The 13162-nt window shown below is 29.7% G+C and overlaps 2 protein-coding genes across 3 annotated transcripts; both read right to left on the reverse strand.

Moving 5' to 3' along the window:
• Positions 1–1103: 1103 nt before the first annotated feature.
• Positions 1104–7182, reverse strand: LOC137808601 (rop guanine nucleotide exchange factor 14-like). Of its 2 annotated transcripts, none has more exons than XM_068609789.1 (8): positions 7043–7182; positions 6518–6633; positions 3530–3922; positions 3132–3286; positions 2967–3041; positions 2618–2887; positions 1919–2266; positions 1104–1715 (listed from the first exon to the last, which is right to left on the reverse strand). In XM_068609789.1, the coding sequence occupies exons 2-8, from the start codon at positions 6594–6596 to the stop codon at positions 1368–1370; spliced, it is 1668 nt and encodes a 555-aa protein (XP_068465890.1). In that variant the 5' UTR covers positions 6597–6633; positions 7043–7182; the 3' UTR covers positions 1104–1367. The 2 variants fall into 2 exon arrangements, with proteins under 2 accessions (XP_068465890.1, XP_068465891.1); XM_068609790.1 differs by having other exon boundaries at positions 6518–6604; positions 7043–7155.
• Positions 7183–10745: 3563 nt separating this feature from the next.
• LOC137808602 (NDR1/HIN1-like protein 12) lies at positions 10746–12001 on the reverse strand. The gene has a single exon (XM_068609791.1). The coding sequence runs from the start codon at positions 11545–11547 to the stop codon at positions 10924–10926; it is 624 nt and encodes a 207-aa protein (XP_068465892.1). The 5' UTR covers positions 11548–12001; the 3' UTR covers positions 10746–10923.
• Positions 12002–13162: the final 1161 nt, after the last annotated feature.

Genomic DNA, 13162 nt, shown 5'->3' on the forward strand with positions numbered 1-13162 from the left:
TAGAATCTATTCACATATATTTTAATTCTCATTTATATAAATCTAAATCAATATAATATATATAGGTTTTAAAGTATACAAGAATGTAAACCATTTGATAATTTTTTTTATTCTTGTTCAATTTTATATAGATCAGAATTGATATAATTATACTCTTCAAACTATATTAAAATATATAAGTCATTTGATATTTTTTTTACTGGTCAATTTTAATAAATTTTGAGATAAATAAATATGATATATGAAATTATAATATAACGATTAGACTAATATAATTATCTCTTATATAAAACTATTAAAGATGTAATATTTGATAAAAGTTATACTGTATTACTTGATGAAAGTTATATTATTTAATATCTTTTAATGCATTCATATTTTTTAGAATTAATAGTTAGATTAAAAGTTATATTCACATAGATATTATATATAAACTTTCCTACTGATATAAATTTATTTAACGTGTCATATAAATAAAAATTAATATATTACATACCTTTTGAAATATACTAAACTAGTTCGTAAATACTTTTATTTTTATTTCAGAAATAAGAAATCTTTTTTTTTTAATTAATGCATTGAAAAACACAATTTTGTAACAAAAATGAATAGATAATTTATTAACTTTAAACCAAACATACACCAAGTCATTATTAACTCAACTCCAACTCACATACAAGGCAACAAAGTGGGTCAAAAAGGTAAATATTTGGATTCTTTAAACATGTTATGAAAGATTTGAATTATTATTCTCTTCCATACTCTATAAGTAATACATTCTCAATTACAGTTCTTAATAACAAATTTAATACAATTCTTAACTTATATAAGACAACAACAGAAATTTAATAATACACAATTAGGCAAAGTTTATCTATCAAATATCAAATAAAAGGAAACAATCATAATCATAATAGTGGATCTCTAACCAGATCCAAGCAACAACTGATACATGCATGTGATTATGAAATATTTAAGCTCGAATTACGTAAAATCTAAATGATCTCTGAAACTTGGAAATGATTTAAAAGAAATGATCTCTCAATCACACACCCAAAATTCATTAGAATTATCAACATCATGCATGAAGTTCAAAACATAGATTTGATCTGTCAAATCCAATAAATTTGATCAACAAGTGTTTTGAAACATCATCCCTCATCCTTTAAATATTCAGTTGCTAGCCTAGCCATGAAGAAACTCAGATATACAATCACAATCTACAACTATAATTGTTGTGCACAAGATATAAAATTCCTAGGCAACAAAAGCACCAAAAATTTGTAAGGCAAACTGTCTGTTTACCACTTATATGGTAATAAGAATCATTTACAAAAGCCACTTTGAGGAATTTTGAGGAGACATTTTTACAAGTTTCTACCAATGCACCACAATCTACCACGGCTTGGAGTGGCTGTTATAATGTTGGCAGTGGCCTCAGTAGATGGGAGTTCTACATCAGAAGTACTGCCACAACTGGAACCACAATGTTCTCCATCTGTCTCATTCATCTTGTCTATTAAAGAGTGTCTGATACGTGAACCAACCACCCAAGCTTCAGAGAGATTTGTCCCAGGAGAGTGAGTTATTGAGATGGGTGAATTGGGATTGCTTAAAGCATCCTCCTGCAATATATCTCCTATTCTACACAGTATGCTAAAGGCTAAACTTCCAAGAACTCTAGAGTATGCTTCCAATATGGAATGCCCAATATCCTACAAAAGTTGTTTCAAAGAAATTAATACTACTACACTAAATTACACACAAGTTAATTTCACATGGAGTTTCTATTTTGTGGGGGGAAGAAGAAAATATGAACAGCATTAAGGGGATAAAACAAACACATGAACCTAAGTAGGAAAGTTTTCCCCATCAGAATGACTATGAAATGAAACATATAAATTACTATGAAACTTACCTTGCCATATTGAACTTTTGCAGCATCCAGAAATGTTTGAGGAAGGTTTGGATGTCTGGTTTTAAGCAGATTTAGAAGGGTTTCTGCACGTTCCAACAACAGTTCCATCTTATCTATACCTGACACAGGGTCCTTCAGGAAGGACCATGGGGTTCGAATAGGGGATTTGCCACTATTTTCTTGTATGATTCTTTCTTTCCATGAAAATGTAGCAGCTTCCAATTTATTAATGGTCTCTAGGATAGCATGATCAGATTTCAAATTTAGAGCTTTAAGCATTTCTTCTCCAGAACTCGATTCAGCCATCAAAACCTTGTGCAGTTCATCTCCCAGGCTTGCCTTTCCACTCTAAAACATAGAAACATTTAGAATCGAGGCAATGAAGATTACAATTGAAAAGAACAAAAGTTCGCTATTCATTATGAATGCTATATTTCTTTATAAAAAAGAAAAATGAAAAACCCTTATCTCAAGACACATTTTTCTTGGGCATGTTATAAGCAAATAATATTCCTTAAACTAGAACATAATTTCTTTTCATTCAAGATCATAAAATTCCTTATCTGCTACATTTACACATCTACTTCCAACCCATATTACCCCATTTTTTTGTTATCTTGTTGCTTCCAACCATCTTTAATGGAGAGCAGTTTGGTTGAGGGTAGAAGCATAAAAATTCAAACATTTAAAGCTGATTACCTTCAGAAGTGCATCCTTAATCACTGTTGGCACGGGTATCTCAAGCAACATATTATCATTGATTGATTTGGCAGCCTTGAATATTTGATGCACTATTCTTCCTTGATGAAGTAGCCTCTTTCTTTCAACTTCAGAAAGTCCAGTTCTTGGCACTCGGGGTGATGGAAGCCACCATCTTTTGCTTTGTCTTCCAGTTGTGTTCCTCCCTTCTGATCGGCTTCCTTCCTCTGCATACCAAAACTCGGTATTCACCATCGACTCTAGCGTCTCCTGCAACCAGAACACAACAGAATGTTACAGGCTAATAACGTTTCATGGTCTTAAATGAGAATGAAGAGATACGACCTACCATAAGCATTGAGTCCAGCTTCTGAAGTGCTGGAAGATTCATTTTGATGTCAGAACGGGCTTTTGGAGTCATTACCTGTTCAAAGATATAATTGCTACCTTATTTTTCTGTAATGTGATATCTAAGAAATTTCACCCTTTTCAATTCAGTTTAAGTGAAAGATACCTCAAAGATTCCACCATTGGCACCGTTTTGCTTAGCAGGAACTAACTCAACCATATAGTTAGTTGGAAACAACAACCATCCCATTTCTCTTTGCCATTTGCTCTTCCTTTCTTCAGACAGTGGTTCCAATTTCCACAACTCACCAAAAACCGTCACTGCATATTTTCATCTTACTTTTAGATTTTCTTAAAAAAGTAACCAGAGGAAAATTAGCAAGGTCACATGTTTTCTAGGAAGTGGAATTCTGGGGTTGATTTAAAGATTGATATTTATCATTTTTAACATAAAAGCTATGCTAACAGAGTCCACTTTTTCTCCAGGATAAATTTTATAAACAACATGTACTTTTTATCTATGAAACCAAAAGATAGTGTAAAAAAAGTGCACATAAAACCAACCTGCAAGGCTTGTGATAGCAGTAGACAGTGCTAAAGCTGTATTGAGGCCCTTTGATCCTCCTGTAACATCACCACCTAGCAACAGCTTTGCAAACTTCTCCTTCATGGCTTCTACATCTGAACTTTGGACGTCAAAAGCAGACTTGTCTTTAAGATAAAAATTTGGAGGACTTTCTGAGAGTTCCCACTCTTCCAATCCATGTTCATCTCTTTTCATTGTCAAACATTTTGAAGAGAATGATCCAAAAGCATCTTTACTGGATGAACAACAACTGGAGTCATCATCATTGAATGAATCAGTTATACATCCATCTCCTCTACTCGTTCTGCTTTCATCTCCATAAGAACAATTATCCGAAGGGCAACTCTCAAGGCCATTATATGTCACAATACCTGAAACATTATAGATTCCTATTATTTCCAGCACTTGCTATGCTATTGTTGAATAGCAGTATAAACAACATCCAAATCCTCAACAACAAAATGAGAATCTAGTAGGAAATAATGTTAAAAAGGAAAGAATACGTCAATGAAGTAATGTAAAACTGGAAATATGTCAATACCATGTTTACAGAAAAGCACTTCTAGCATAAAAATGACTTTTTTTTCTAAATATCACAGTTGGTTGATACTACTTAAGTGAAAACTTGTACATTTTCTCTACGTATTCAAACAAACACAAACTACATCAGAAACATAACTGAACTTACTGGCAACATTTTACAAGTTGTTTGCATGCATATTTAACACAAAAAAGTGACCCAAATACTTAGGATCTTTAGAAGGGTAGAGTTCTTGCACCATTCTCCTTCAGCATAAATAATTATGAATTGAGATTCCCCCATTACTTGTTCACAAATATTCTGATGAATTTGATGACTTTTTCCCACTAAAAGGTCAAACATCTCTTTTCTGGTCATCTCAACAAACTAATGGATCTATTGCAACATTGACTATAAAAGTCATCCTCACAAGTATTAAAGAAAGAGGTTTTATTTTTCATGACATTTTAAGGTAAACTATCTGTTTGTCTGACGAAAGTGGTGAAATGCTTAACAAAAGAATCTACTGCAACGGCATTGTTGTCCTAGATGTGCCAGATAAGGCACTGATTGCACTCTCAGTTTCAGACCAGAGAGAAGGGTATAACCATCGGTCAAATTTGTCCACATTATAGATGTAGCACATGTACCCACATGCAAGACTCATCATTTACGGTGTTTTCCATATTTCATTTTCAGTTAATATTCTATTCTTTAAAAAATAAGTTTCAATTATAGTGATTACTTTGTTTGGAATACTCAAAAAGTATTTTTTCTTTTCAAATTGGATACCTAATAAATTAAACATTTTTGCTTAAAACTAGATTTTATAATTTATTAACTATCATCAAGGACAAGAATTTAAGTCATTTATGTTCTGGGATTTTTATTGGGTAACCAAATTTCCAGGCTTTGTGAAAAAGGAAAATTATTTAGAAAATTGAGTATGATGGATGACCTAAATTGATGATGAATAGCATACTGTGAGACAAAAAACTTCAAATGGAAAACAGAAGCTCTCGGTGATATGACAGAATGGTACACAAAAACTTCTTCCAACTCAAATGGGAACAAAATAAAGATAAGAAGAAGAAGGAGAAGAGATAAGTGAAACCAAAAGATGAGAAAGATAATCCCCACAAATGGGTCCCATAAACATAAACGTACAAATACAAATACAAAGAAAACAGTTCAAAGTTATGTTTTTTATTTTCATGTTCTTTTCTGCTAAACTAAACACTGGATCAGGAAAAACTATGTTTGTTCATTATTTTTGGATGGTTCATATAATATTAGTTTTATGTTTAGAATGAAATAGTATTTAAAATATCAGTTTTTAGAGTTTTATGTTTTCATTAAAATTTAATTCTTAAAAAATTCCTAAAATTTTATTCTTTAAAAAACTTTTAAATAAATCAGGAGCAGAAAGTGTAAATAAATAGTTGAAAAGTAAACTTTATAAACTACTACCGTTTGGATACGATGACACTGACACGAACACTTTCCTTTTTATTTATTTATTTATTTTTGCTTTAACAAAAAGTAAAAAGAGCTTGTTTTATTTATGAAGCATGTAACAAGTATTATTTTGTGTGATTGAAGCATGAAATAAGTCAGTTACTAATGAAGAAGAACATAATTTTTTTTAAGATTATTAAGTCTGCTTAGTAATAATTAGTTATGGCTTAAAGAAAGAGGTGGCGAACCTTGGTAAAAATATGGTATGTTTTAACTATATTTAATTACAGTAATATAGTCTTTCAGTTTGTAAAAAAAACATGTTTTATATTTATAGTTAAAGTAATTTTTTAAAAATCAAATCCAGATTAGGATAAAAATGTAATTAAGTCTTTTAATTATTAATTTCTGAAAAGATTTAAATGCATCTATTGTTTTCAAAATTTAAAATGATACTAACTACTTTATTTTTCTATACATCCTTACTTTCAGTTTAAATTCATGTACATTTATTGTTATAAAAAAATCATAAATGTTTTATTAAGATAAACAAAATTACATTTATTGATTTCTACGTTATGATCATCATCTTAAATGAAGAAAAAACGTCCTTTTCAAATTCAAATCTCTCTGGTTTTTTTGTTTGTTTGACTAAAAAGCATAAACAAATGAGTCCCTCAGTGGAAACAATTTGGTCAATGGAAACACTTCACATATTTATTCTGTCAAAGAAAAACATGTTCTTCCTTGTACTGAAAGTAAAAATTACTAACAGAGACCCCAAATTCATATTCAAAACACCATCAAACCTCACACTTGATTTGATTACGCAGTTGAAAGTATGATCAATGATGATATAACTATTCAACTGAGTTTGAAGCTAAATAATGAAGCCTTTCAAAAAAAAAATGAACTGAGAAGCAAAGTTTCTGAGAGTGAAAAGAAACAGAAGAATAGAGATAGAAGAGTGTATAAGAAAAGCACTTACTCTCTGGCACATCAAAATCAATGCTGATTTTGGTTTCCTTAGTGCAGCAACCTAGTCTTTTTCTCAGAACCACCGACATCCTTTTCTCTCTGTGCTCTCCAAGGTTGTTTCAGAAACTATCAGTGTCCACCATCACCAACATCTCAAAAAAATTATTTTTCTTGCACACAAAATAAAATAAACTAAAGGGTACACAAGCTACTACACCCACTATATATATCAGTAGAATACGTTACAAAAAAGCAATTTTTTTGAAAAAAAGTACACTGTTTGATAAAAAGTCAGAGTCATTGAAAAATGGTCAAAAAGTGTGAGAAAGCAAAGTAAGGGTCTGATGCAACATGTGCAAGGCAGATTCGACCTTTTCAGTATCAGATATGATTGCTTTTTGAGTAAACTGTTTTTTTTTGTGTGTGTTTGTTTTTCCTACTATGTTAAAAAACAACATGGTTTTCTAAGCTTAAAAAAGTTGCAGAATGAAAGTGAAGAGTGAAGGGTAAAGCAGAGAAAGTAGAAGAGAAAAACCTGAAGTAGTTGAAATGGAGGATCTTGGAAATGGTGGTTGAAGCTTGGGTGGCAGAATTTAAAGAAGTTAAGGTTTGTGAGCAGAAAAAAAGATGATTGAAAGAAGAATGAGAAATGGGCATTTAATAAGAGAAGAGAAGAATTACTAAGCATCAAAGTTGGAACAGAAGAGAATGAAGTAGCAATAGAGAACAAGAGAAATAGTGTGCATAGGGTAACGTAGAGAAGAGCGTCTTCGATGAATCTGGACCGTCCGATCTACGGGTTATATGGCTGATGACGCTCTGATTTGCACGAACGGTCATGATAATGGGGTGCAGGATTTTATGGTGGGGTCCATGATAACAGGTTTGTGTGGAATTCAAAATGGAAGGAGGTAAGTGTGTGCCACGTGGACTTAACTCATTTAATTCATATTACTTCAATCTGCTTTTCTCAATTTGAATTTTAAAATTACCAAAATAAATGCTTTTTATCTGTCTCTACAGATCATTAATTGAATTTTCTAGTGCCAATTTAAGATTTATACTAATGCTTCTTTATTTTAATTTTTTTTAAAAGTTAACGTCCATTATTTGACTCTGTTTGTTAAGTGCTGGGATAAAAGTAATGTATTTAAAATACGTTGGTATTAATGATTTTTAGAAGTATTAATGAATTTTAGAAGTATTAATAACGTGTTTTTGAAGTGGTGGTTATTATTATTATTAAATTAATTAAGCTAAGTTTTTCAAAAATTTGAATTTTTTTGATTGATTTTTTTAAAAAAATAATTCAAAATTATATATTTTTTAATTTAATTCTTTTTATTTTATTGTATATTGTTCCTCCACACTTAAGAATTATAGAGATTTTATGATTAATATAACATAATAAATAATTTTTAATGTTTTCATTGTTGTGATATGCATAAATTGTGGTGACAAGAATCCTTGCTCATTACAAGTAATGACATTATCGAAAAATATAACAATTTTATTATCCAACATATTTTTAATAAAAATAATACAAGTCATTTTATACTATAATATTATTTTATATTAATCACAAATTTACATTTTTAACAAATAAAAATAAGTAAAATAACGTGATAAAATGATGACTGAAATAATACTTATAATAGATAAAAGTTCAATTAAATACATCCATTTTATAAAAAAAAACTTAAAACTTAATTAAATTTTATTATTAGGGATAATTTTTTTTTTATTATTATAACATTAATTTGATTTTTTTCTTTCACTCAAACTTTAGACCATCCAAGTGTTTGCAATTTGAAAATGATTTGAATGATATAGCTTAAATTGATTTAACTTCACTTCACCAACTCATTGGAACATACGTTTCAAATCAAAATAATAACAAATTTTGAAAAAAAAAATATCACTTTAAATAAAACTAACAATCATTTTTCATACAAAATAACTCATTCAATCATTTTTATACTACAAATATCGGAATGATGTAAAATTTGGAAAATAAAAAAAAAGTTGGATTAAAAAAAACAATTTTATATTATAATACAAAGAGAAAAAAAAAATATTTAAAACAGTATTTTGATAACTACGTAAAACACTATTATATAAGAGTGTCTTGAGTGGAGTGACTCCAATAAGAAACTACCAAACGGTGGTCGACAAAAAAAATTAAAAGTGTTTTAGAATGATGGTGATGAGAAAGAAATAAATGACCCTTCTAAGAAAAATCTTGTTCTTTTTTTAAAAAAGAACAGCCAACAATTTAACTCTTAGCACGATCAAGGGCAGTTAAGTTTGGTGACAAATGTGGCACAACTCAACTTTGACAAAAATTAATACATCAACGATGATAATTTATGATGTTGGAGAAGGGAGAAAAACCTATGTCGTTTGTTTTTAATGTTTAAAATGTTATTTTCTTCATGTCATGAAGTTGATCATGGGAATAATACAGAGGTTGCCCATAGATATTTACACCAACTTCCAACATTTTTTAAAGGACTTTTTAAGTATAACTATAAAAAAATGGTTCATATCACAAGACTAATTCTTGCCAGGCCCAATACCAGAATTTTGTTATTCCCATACAACCTTCTACATATATATAGAATTAGGATGTTTTATGGTGTTGTCTGTAATCTCCCATTACGTAATTATGGTGTTGTTTAGTTATTGTAAAGTTCAAACTTAAATTTCATTACCATAACATACTATTAGAATAATTTATAATATAATACTAAAATTATTAAAAATTTAAGATTAATTGATTTTATCGTTTGTACTCGTTAGGCCGAGTGATCGAGAGGTCATCGACATGATATAAAAGTTAAAATAAAATAAATAATAGAATAGGCAAACACTCGGTCAAAGATCAATAAATAGATTCAAAACACTTAAAATATATTTAATAATTACAAGGTGCGAAAAGTAAAAGTCCAAACAAGTCAAAGTCCAACAATAAACATTATAAATAGTGATATGTCCTGGTAAGTGGAGTGATTTTTATTATCAGAGTCACTTGTAGGTACACTCACCCACCCAAAAACATATAATGTAATCTCAAGAACCATCCCAAGCTTAATCCAATAGACTTTGTAGCCGAAAGCTCAAGATAACGGTAAAAGCTAAAAATATCAAGAAGAGAAGAAGAAGTTGATTGTTTCATAGGTCTGGTAAATAATTTTTTTATTGATTCCTTATAAGAGAAGATCATATATTACTAAGATATAATAAAATTATAATATTAGAATACCATTTTTCTAATTTATTAGATTTTTTTAACAATCTTGTCTTTCTCATGTCTAGAATTATCCATTACCCCTTTTTAAAATTGAATTTATCATTAATTTTATAACTCAGTTAAATGAACTCATCTCCTTAATCAACTGCTTAGAAGAAGAAAAATCACCTTTGTATTCATATAAAGGAGTCAAAGGACATTAAACTAACATAAGAAAACTATATAAAATTCCTAAAGAGGACACATTATTTTATTCATAAAGGCTTATGAAGCTCTACTAAACGGATTTATTACTCTTCTTAAAACTTTTTTGGTGATTATGCACTAGTAATTGGACATGTGGTAGCTTTAAACTAGTATTTGAGTAAAGTTTTGTTGGAGAGTGTGTTACACACAAATTGTAGCATTATATGAAAACTAGAAAGGTGTTATGATAGGAGCAATACATAGAAACTTAACAACTAAGAGTGCTAAATGCGTAGAACATACAAGGCTCGAGGGAAAGGCAAAAGGGACCAAAACAAAAGCAAAGGCTTAAAATATTCAACAACTTTTTATGTTGGAGGAATGTTGCTCTTTTTTCTAGTTTCTTCCATTCTTTTTGTTGCCCATAATTTCAATTTTCGTGCATAATATTTTCCCATTTATTGGTTAGTGGACAAAAAGAGTACTTCTAAACCTAAACAAAGGGTAGAATTAACTCCAAAATCTGTCCATTCTGCAAATGATCTCTACTTTCCCATTCTGTCAGGGATGAACCAATACAGAAAAACAATAAACAATGCAGCATATTAGAAATTTTACACAATATATAAGGTATATAGATATAAGTAGGTGAAAAACCTGCAAAACATGCATATAGTAAATTTGATAACACATGTTCTATATCTATCTATGCACAGATTAATAATTCTATCAACTAAGTTTCCTAAACAGTATCAATATAGATGCATGCTGAGTTATGAAGAACGATTTGAACTTCTGCAGAAACAAAGACTAAAAATATTCAGAATTTCATCACCTGAAAATCTACATTTATTAGTAATAAGAAAGTGAAACAAATAAGAAAAAGTGCTAAACATGAACTACACAAAGGGTAGTAGTATAGAGGGGGTGAAAATATGTGCAAGACAGGCCAAAATGGAAGAACAATTAACTAAGAATCAATGTGATTTGGAGGTGCAGCGGGAGGGTATGTAAGTCCCATTCAAGGGTCGGAACTTGAGGTCACAATCAAGATGGCACAAGAACTTAAGAGACCCTAAAGGACCTACCCTCCACTGGGTCCTTGCAGCCCCTTTGAAATCAAACTCAATCTCATTCTTTTTCCACGAATCACCCACTTGCTCCATTTGATCAGGACTCAAGGGTATGGATGATGACTGAACAACATAGCTGAGGTCCTTTGAGCTGTTCTTTGGCACCTCAAAAGGGTCTGCAACAAGCACAGCTATGTCCTGCCCTTGGTAGCTGATGTTGAAGGTGATGTCAGAGAAGGTTGCATGAGCCTTGGCATTCCCATTCTTTGCAGTCACAACAATGGTGAGTTGGGTTTGGAGCAAACCAGCATAGTCATTTCTAAGAAGGTCAAGGTGAGCATTGGTGACACTGATCACAGGCACTCTAGGGTGGATCGCCATGTACCCAATGAACACTACAATGCCTACAACCACCACAGCCACAGCTATGACAGTGCAGATAATAGCCACAAGCCACACCAAAGGGTTGGTGCGCCCATTTGCACCCATCACAAGTTTCCCTTTGAATTTGGGCATGGTTTTGTCCATGGAGAAACAGCATGAACAAACAAACAAACAAACAAAGGACTAAAAATGGTTCTTGCTTCACTTGCTAAATTTATGAAGGTGGAAAGAGTTATAGAGAAGCTTCTGCAGTGAGTGAGTGAAGTAGATTTGAGTTGTTTTTAGGTCTGTTTGGATTGAAGGTTGGTATCTTCCTTCCCTCCCTTGAAAGCATAAGATCTGGTGCATCTATGTTTTCTTATATGGCATAAGCTTCTCCACAACTATCAATCATACCCGCTATTTTGTTTTCAAAAAGGAAAAAATACCAAACTTGTAGTGCTAAATCCTACCCAATTATTCTTTTCTATCATTCTGAACAGAGCAAATTCTGTCCTTTGTTTCTGCAGCTCCCAACATGCATCAGTTTCACACAAAACAAGTGTGAATCTCAATAACTTCTATAACCATTTTAACAACTTCTTTTCATTAAAATAAAATATTTTGTCGACCTTAAATATATTTAGGGTTTAAGATTAAGATAAAAAAAATAATTTATCAAAATTATATATGTTTTGAGGGTTTAGAGTTGAGACAATAATTAGTATTTTGAAGACTAATATATATATTAATTCAACATATCTTTTAATAATAATGTTAATAGTGGTATGTGTTTAATAATTATAAAATACATTTTCAACAAAATATAGTCAAGTGTCGGAAAAATTTAGAAAAAGAACGAAAGGGGGCAAAATGTAGAAAGTTTTGTAATGAAATCTGATAAAAATAAAAAATAAGTATTAAATATCGTTAAGAAATTACAATTTAAGAAGTTATAGTTAATTATTTAGGGTTAAAGTAGTAGTTAGCATTTCGAAGACACTGCTGTAATTGCAAAAATTTATTTTCTACATTTTTGTATATCATTTCTTGAAATTTATAACTATTTGCTCTTTTAACTCTATCCTTATATAGTTTGATAAATATATGATATAACAAGTTTTTGAGATTTTATTTAGTCTAAATACTTTCACAAATAGAGTCACACGCTTTAAGAAATATTGGATGAATTTTTAAAATTTATTATAACATAAAGCAATGTTTATGAGTTGTTTATTTTTATTTTTACTAACATGATTATTAGTTATCCATTTATTTAAAATAAACATATATATAAAAACATTATAGAGTGAGAAATCAGTTGCAAATATTATTTTTTTAATGTTTTCTATACAAGTTTAGGATTCATTTGTGTCTATAAATAAAATTTGTGATTTTTTGGCATATACAATGGAATTATAAAATATTGTATACTTATCAATGTCTTCCGAGAATTAAATTATTTTATTATTTATTTTTTAATCTTATTATTATTATTATTATCATTGCTAATTTTATTATTAATATTTTTAATATTATCCTTCACCACATTAATATTGTTATTATTATTATTAATATTATTGTTAATATTATTAATAATATTAATTATTATTAATATTATTAATAATATTATTAATATGAATATTAATGTTATTATTATTTTTAATATTATTAAAAGTGTCATTAATATTATTATTAAAAATATTGTTATTTTTATTGTTGTGTATTATTGATAGTATTATTAATACTATTAATAATATTATTATTAATACTATTAATA

Source organism: Phaseolus vulgaris, chromosome 3, assembly GCF_000499845.2.
Source record: "Phaseolus vulgaris cultivar G19833 chromosome 3, P. vulgaris v2.0, whole genome shotgun sequence".
In the NCBI taxonomy this organism is placed as follows: Eukaryota; Viridiplantae; Streptophyta; class Magnoliopsida; order Fabales; family Fabaceae; genus Phaseolus; species Phaseolus vulgaris.

Bases quoted from the DNA above. Each gene is read 5' to 3' on its own strand.
- LOC137808601 (XM_068609789.1), bottom strand. From the start codon at position 6,596: ATGTCGGTGGTTCTGAGAAAAAGACTAGGTTGCTGCACTAAGGAAACC. The intron at 3,923-6,517 runs GTAAGTGCTTTT...ATAATGTTTCAG, and splicing joins TGATTTTGATGTGCCAGAGA to GTATTGTGACATATAATGGC. The intron at 2,888-2,966 runs GTAGGTCGTATC...TTCTGGTTGCAG, and splicing joins AGCTGGACTCAATGCTTATG to GAGACGCTAGAGTCGATGGT.
- LOC137808602 (XM_068609791.1), bottom strand. From the start codon at position 11,547: ATGGACAAAACCATGCCCAAATTCAAAGGGAAACTTGTGATGGGTGCA.